Below are 7,500 nucleotides of genomic sequence, written 5' to 3'. Positions count from 1 at the left end.
GGCGTGCCAAATGATTGAAAATAAACTATTAAAACAATGTTTGACGCACCTCAGACATAATGTTTTTGAAGGAGGCAAACCCCCTGCATCCACCATAACAGTGGACAAAAAAGGAAAACTCCACTGTCAGTGGAAGTTGTTTTGCTAGTTTGTTTTTGATCATTCAGCCCTTGATAACCTACATATAATATATGAAACATGCATAAATTACTATTGATTGAGGATGAAAGTGAATGAAACAAATGCATCATGCAATTTCAGTGACAATAAATTATAGCAAAAAAAAAAACACTGAAAATGAATGACTGAAATATAAACAATACAGTTCCATTTGGGATCATCATTCTCCTTACCTTAAAAATAAAACAAAACTAAAGTAAACACAAATACATGTTTAAAAACTACATTTACCATGCCCCCACAATTTATGTAAAGTTATTCCATGGTTTCACAACCTTAAAGGAAAAAAAGCAGAGAATTGTGTTGTAGTTGATTTTAAGAAACTTGACTATCCGTCAAGTGTACTACCAATGTTTTTAACACTGAAGCAAATGATTAAATTAATCTTCAACAAAATAAATGACATCCACATATAATACAGACTGACAGAAAGACTGGCACACACACACAAACACATGAACAGTATAGTGTTTCATTTTGCCAATATGTTTAAAGGTGGAATGAATCCAGAGTACCTGGAGAAACCCCACTCTGTTACGTGAACATGCAAATCTTCACATAGACAATGAAGCAAAGTTCCTTACCAATAAGCCGCTGTGCTGACCACTATTTTTGATAAAGCTACTGTGGCTGCATATGATCAGAGTCCATGAAGAAGTATTAATTAAATGGAGAATTGAGACCAGGCAGTTAGTAGTTCATTCTTTATAACAGAGAAAATTAAGCCGTTCCATTCTGGATTGTCACATAGTATGTAAGTCCCAAAAAAGAAAAGAAAAAAAAAAAACAACTCTTTCAGATGTAATTCCTGCTTTGAAATTTAGTTCCAACCAGAGCTGCATTTGCTCCTTGCAGTCTATAGAAAATCTGCATTAGAGGGTGTTGTATGTAAATACCTCAGAGTCACACACGTTGGTTAAAATAAATGGATCTATGTAAAATGTACCTGGGAAAACAAAAGGATTGGAGGTTGACATAAAGTGTTTACCTCACAGACAAGAAGTATAAGATTTGATTCTTACTAAGAGAAAATGGCTAGGCTTAAAATGGTTTACAAGAACAGCTAGCCTAATACTTGCCTATGAATGAGAGGATGGCAAGATTAATATCCCTAACCATTTGATCAAAAATTGAAGCAATACACTAACAACTGGAACTACATGCAGGAAGTGACTGGATTGTTTAATGTGGTTGAAATGCAGTGCTGCTAAGTGACCCTGGGTGCATTTTTCTCTTCCCTTTACTTTTTCCATCCGAGTCTTGCAAAACAAGCTCAAATGTTAGAGTGAATATTCAGAATGCATTGTGTTTTGATAAGCAGTAGTGTGTAATTAAGTGAGCACTAGGCATTGCTTTTCAGGCCAGACTGGAAAACGTTTACAGCTAGCCTAACATGACAGTTTTGTACTCTGATTGTTCCCCTATCTTGGCAATCAATGAGACTATCCCAAGCTAATTTTTGCCAGGAATAATTGTTGCATCGTAGAAGGTAAAACATAAGTGCGCTTGGGGTTTGATGGCCATTACTTGTCAATCACAGTGTATATAATATAGCACCATGATCTTCTCTTGAAAAATCACATTGCTAGTTTTTATTCAAGAACTGTATAATAACAAATTCACCTCAAGACTGCAGCTCATGAGGTGAATTACATGTTAAGCCTGTTAAAAAAAGATACTGGCATAAATTATAAGTGCTGTGTGTACATGAGATGAATATATTTGAGTAGAAGACAGAAGTATGAAAGCACTTTCAAATATATTTTTAAACGTAACACTGTTTAGTATGATCTCAATGCTGCTATCTATCCAGATAGATGATTAAGTAAGTGAAAAAATCTGTCTCTCTCTCTCAGGATGCAAAGTCTGGTGTTAGCCAAAGGAAGTCTAAAATGTCTACTGAGATGAGATATATTTTGTTGTCACAGCTACTGTCCTGTTCTGTAATTTAGGTGAAGATCACAAGTGCAAGATGCAACCTTTGTACTATTAATCTAGGTACTGAATCAAGGAAACTATGGGGTTATTTTGCTGTAAAAGGGTCTGCACTATGAGAACAGCAAATTGTATGTCCAAGATACACGATTATATATGTGTGTGTGCGTGTGCGTGTGTGTGTGTGTGTGTGTGTGTGTGTGTGTGTGTGTGTGTGTGTGTGTGTGTGTGTGTGTGTGTGTGTGTGTAAGCTTCATTGTTATTACAAATGTTAGTTATATATTTGTACAGCACAGACTCTACATGGCGCCCTATATGGGAAAGAGTTGTATAGACAAACCACTTTGGGCATCTGCTGTGGTGCACAGTATCCTCAAGATAAGAGAACATGGTACTAGAAAATGGAAATCAAAATCTAAACCAACTATCCTGGAAGTAATGAATGCAGTAACAGAGATAAAAAATGGAATTGAGATCTTTAGAAAAACTACATAGAAAAAATGGGAATTGTGGGAACAATGCGTACAAGGGAGGAATGAGGTCTAAAAGGTGGCAGGACTTAAATGAGCTATGTAATGTTTGAATAAGAAAGATTGAATAGATTATAAATGATGTATAATATTTGCAACTGGGAGTGTGTCAGTATGGTATGTAAAATGCTTGTGACTAGGACTGTATTTATATAAATGTATGATTGCCTATGTAGTAAGGGATGGTTTAATAAAAATGTTTCTTGTTTAAAAAAAAGCAGGAATTGAATAATTTATGTAATTTTGCTTAGGTTATATGATATATAGCAATATATGTGAAGTAAAATGTTTGTTATGTTAATATAGTTTGATTATTTTTATATGACTGTAAATTTGACAGTGTCACAAGGTGTTTGAAAACAAAATAAACAAAACAAAAAAAAGGAGAACATGGATCACAGGCTGCAAGCTGTGGCAGGCCTAGCCACTCAGTGGTATAAAATATGGTTGCAGGTGATTTGGTCATGTTGACTAATGCTGTCAAAATGGGGATGGGTAGTTACCGGTGATAAGTGGGTTGAGGACCTGACTTCCTCCAACCTACACCAATGACCCATACTAATGTTATGAGGAGTGTGTGTGTGCCTGCCATAAAGCTCAGCAGCCCTGGATCAATAAGCCACTGGCTGGCTGATGTCCAGTTCCCAGCCTGGGATAGCTCTGTTGAGTGAAAGCTGGATGTAAAACCAATCAACCTGCCAAACATGAACTAAGAATTGCTACACTCATTGTAGGTTCACTGACAGGATGGAGCTTGGAAGTGGATGACATGATGGTATGGAAGAGGCTGGATATTATGTATTCAAGAGACAAGATAGAAGGGCAGTGCAGCAAGGATACTTGGCTTGGGATCCAGAGTCACGAGGACAACAGGCTAGAAATGATGTCAGAATTGTGGTGAGAAGCAGGCTTCAGAAGCCGGTGATGGATGTCTTCAAAATCAGTGACAAAATTATGGCAATTAGACTTCAGTGTAATGATAGGGTAGTATTCATAATCTCAGCCTATGTCCCACGGCAAGGTTGTGATTTGTGAGGAAAAGAGGGCATTCATCAGTACAACATGAATTGGTATTGATAATGATGACTTGAATGCACATACCAGGACAGATAGAAGAGGACATGAGAACTGCCTAGGTCCACATGGGTGGGACAACAGGAATGAAAAAGGAGAGGCCATTCTAGACTTCTGTCTGGCAAATGGCTTGATAGTAGCCGACATATAGTTCAGAAAGAGAGATCATCACAAGATCACATACAAGAGTGGCCAACAGGCAACTCAGTTAGACTTCCTCCTAGTAAGGAAAGATGCCCCAGACACAGCCTACAATGAGAGAAGAAGAGGAGCCCACCCTAGAAGAAGTAAGAATGGCACTAACAAAAATGAAGTCAGGGAAAGCAGCAGGCTTAGATGAGGTCACAGGAGACATGACAAAGTCGCTAGGTGAGAAATGTGGCTTCTGAGGGTACCCACAGCATTGTGGAGAGAGATGCTCCATATATGTAAGTCTAACTCCTCGCGCATTACCTGATCAAAAGGCCTAAATCTAATATCTGACATTAACAAAACCTGCTGGAGAGACAGATTTGTCTCACAGAGGCTGCCCTGTCTCTGGAATAGACTCCCCACTGTCAAACAAAGTATGTTGCTGAACCTCTTCAAGCTCAGCCTTGATGTGTGAATGGGAAACCACAAATTTGTCCCAGGGATTCCATCTGTGTCCCTCATTGACAGGGGTGACAGGTGCTGAATGAGGTTTCTTTTTTGGGGATAAACTTTTGGCTAGGCTTGTAACGGCCCCAGGGCCATTAGCCCAGTAATCTCATATGATCCCATGTACAAAAGTACCAAAGAGCAATTTTCTCATTTAAGTATGTTTGTCTGTATATGATGGTGCTTTGCCACCTTCTGAATTAATCCAAAATTGGTAAAAATGGTTACTAATCCAAAACAAAAAAATAATTACACTTGCATCTATAGTACTGAAGGGTTGTCCAATATTCAGTTGTGTTCTCTTTTAGTATTAATTTTTTTGACTGCCTTTTCCTGATCATGTTTTGTTATTTGCATGGTCTTGCTGTTCAAGATTGCTGTGGTGTCTTACAGATCTCTCTTTCCAATGGTGGTATGTGACTGAAGTGTTAATATATTTAAGTAAGGAGGTGTGGTGTACAGCCCCCCCACATGGTGACTTTGTGAGTGGTACCCCCAGAAAAAATATGTTTTTGAGTTATATTTCATATAATTAATATAAACTAATGAACTCTAACTCATGAAAAAAAGCCATTCAAGTTAATAATGGGAAAATGTACTAAAGATAAAGCAAGAAATGAAAAAGCAAAACAATTAGACAAACAAACAAAAATAACTAAGTTACAGTCTTTCTCCATTCCATCTGGTTTAAAACAGATTTTTATTTATGTATCCATGGAAGTGTGAGTCACTCTAATACTATGAGATTGTTCAGACTGCACAAATGAAAGCAGATCAAACATTTTATATTTAAAAGGGAATCTAAATGGTGCAAACATTTCCATAGTCCATATCTGAAATGGTGCTGTGCTCTAACTAAACTGAAGATGTGTGCGAGATGGGGGTAGAATGCCCCTCTGCTGCTATTACTCTCAAAGTGTGACTTATGCTGTTCAAAAGGCATGAAACAGTGAAGAAATGCTAAAACTGTCATCTAACATGGGGAAAAGAGTATTGTAACTATGAACCTTAAACCTGAACCCACGAGCAGAGCTTGGCATCTACAAGAGTTAAGGTTGAATACTATCAGAAGATAGATACTAAGGCACAGTAGACAGTAAAGCAGGGGCAGACCCTGTCCTCAGTGATGGTTTTAACATCTTCTTCCTACTTCAGGCATTTCTTGATGGCAAGAGCAGGCCCAACGTGCCAGTTCCAGCTTGTCCTCAGTAGGAGAACAGGTGTTGATTGCTGACAAATGTTCTGCACCTCTGGGACTTGGACTTACAGTTCTTAAATTGACATAAAGTAAACATCACTGCAGATTCTGAGACATAGAAATATAGTATTGCAAAATATTTATTTTCCGATTATTGAAAAACAGTGCTTACCATAGCAGTATGGTGTTGTCTTAAATGAAAACACTTCATAGTCCTGTTATTTGGTAATATTTAACACAATATTCTGTAATGCCTTTAAATGAGACGTACTTTAGTTTCACAGATTAAAAAATTCTATATATCTAACAGGTTTGTTAATCAGGAGCTTTCTTTAGTTTTTGGAAGTCTGCATTTTACTTTGAGGCACCAGGGTAATCAATAGTTCCTTTAAATAATCTGACAAACAGGAAAAAGATGAAATTCAGAGTAAATATTCATTCATACAGTGTAATGAAGCAATGCTGTAGATTCTCCTATGAGCAGAAATCACTGCATACCTCCTTATCTGCCATTAAATAGCATTCATAGATAAAGGTCAGAAGCCAATTGGTTATTCAATTATGAGAGCCAGTAATGACACAAACACACTGGTGCACATACCAGCAAAACAAGCAAATTCACAGGTGCATGTTTTATAAGTCTTTGATATAAAGCTTTTTATAGAAATAGCTCATGCCTTGACAGATGAGGATTCAGATATGGTTAAATATGGTTCTACTGAGTGAAATCTGTCCTTCAGATGTGATGTTAAACTGAGGCCCCATCTCCCCAAGTTGGTGGTAGCTCAAGTGGATGTAAAAGATCCCAAGGCACATATCAAAAAGAGTTGGGAACTTTCTCTGGTGCCCTGGCCACATTTCTGGGTCTACTATCAATGTGTGCATGCCAGTAGCTTGCAACATGCCTCCTCACTGCCACCTGCTTGAAAAAGAAAGTGCTTGAACTCTCACTAGCCTGATCTCCATTTCCTGCATAGCCCATTCAACACCCAGTCCTATACACTACATAACCCTACCAGAACCGAAACCTAAAAGTCCCAATCACTTACCAACATGACTCCTTGCTCCCTAACCTTCCACTCCCCCTTCCTAACCCTAAAATCCCTGATTGCTGCCCAAGCTCTTACCCCCACCCTAAACCTAAATTCCCCAGTTGCTCCCTAACCCTAAAACTCCATTCCTACTCCCTAATCTTAACCCCCTCCCACCCTATTCTCACAGCTGCTTGCCCAAACCCATGTTCAAACACAAACAGCACTCCCTCCCCATGGCTGCTTGCCCAAACTCATACTAGAGTTCAAGCATGGGCAGCAGCCTACCTGGGCTACAAGATGCTTAGATCCTTGCTTTGCAATACTTGGTTTCGAGCACTTGTAGTACAACCCAAAATTCCCCTAGTCAGTAGGAATACCTCTTGGGTCTCCCCTGAAAACAGCACATTGGCCTAGTGGGATTAACCTGGTCAACAAAGTATAAAATAATAAAAAAAAATACACAAGCCTTCCCCATAGTTAATTCTACTGTCTCCCAAACAGTTTCTGTGGATGCATGCCATCTCAGTCCATCTACCAGGTTATTGGTGAAAAGCTGGTGATTGTGGGAATTCATTCTCTTGTGATGTTATTATTGTAGTTAGATGCCTGATCTAGAACACATAGTACATCTCTGACATGTTGTAGACTATATGACTGTCACTGCTCAGGTACCAGGACTAAATGTCTGTTTATACTTTTTGTTTTCTAGGTCCTTTGTAATATTCTGCTGCAAGTCATGGAGGAAAAATATGGTGGAAATGCCAAAACAGCATTTGCTAAAGTGACCAGTCTGGTGTGTAATCAAATAAGTGCTGCCTATTAGGAGGCTGGATGCTGATCCTGCCCTTGTGATCTTTGAACATATGTATAATAGTTTAGTATCCAATACTGCTGAGAAATTACACATGAT

At 38.4% G+C, this 7,500-nt stretch overlaps 1 protein-coding gene across 1 annotated transcript in view; it reads left to right on the top strand.

The window, feature by feature from the left end:
* Positions 1 to 7,413, top strand: part of LOC122814418 (cytoglobin-1-like) — a 16,966-nt gene extending 9,553 nt beyond the window's left edge. The window contains exon 3 of the mRNA XM_044087004.1: positions 7,300 to 7,413. Coding sequence (XP_043942939.1) covers positions 7,300 to 7,413 — 114 coding nt within the window. The remainder of the gene's footprint in view (positions 1 to 7,299) is intronic.
* Positions 7,414 to 7,500: the final 87 nt, after the last annotated feature.

The sequence above is a fragment of the Protopterus annectens genome, chromosome 1.part1 (assembly GCF_019279795.1).
Source record: "Protopterus annectens isolate FY-2018-M chromosome 1.part1, PAN1.0, whole genome shotgun sequence".
Lineage (NCBI taxonomy): Eukaryota > Metazoa > Chordata > Ceratodontiformes > Protopteridae > Protopterus > Protopterus annectens.
The sequence above is the reverse complement of the archived record's forward strand: the minus strand, read 5'-3'. Positions and strand labels throughout refer to the sequence as shown.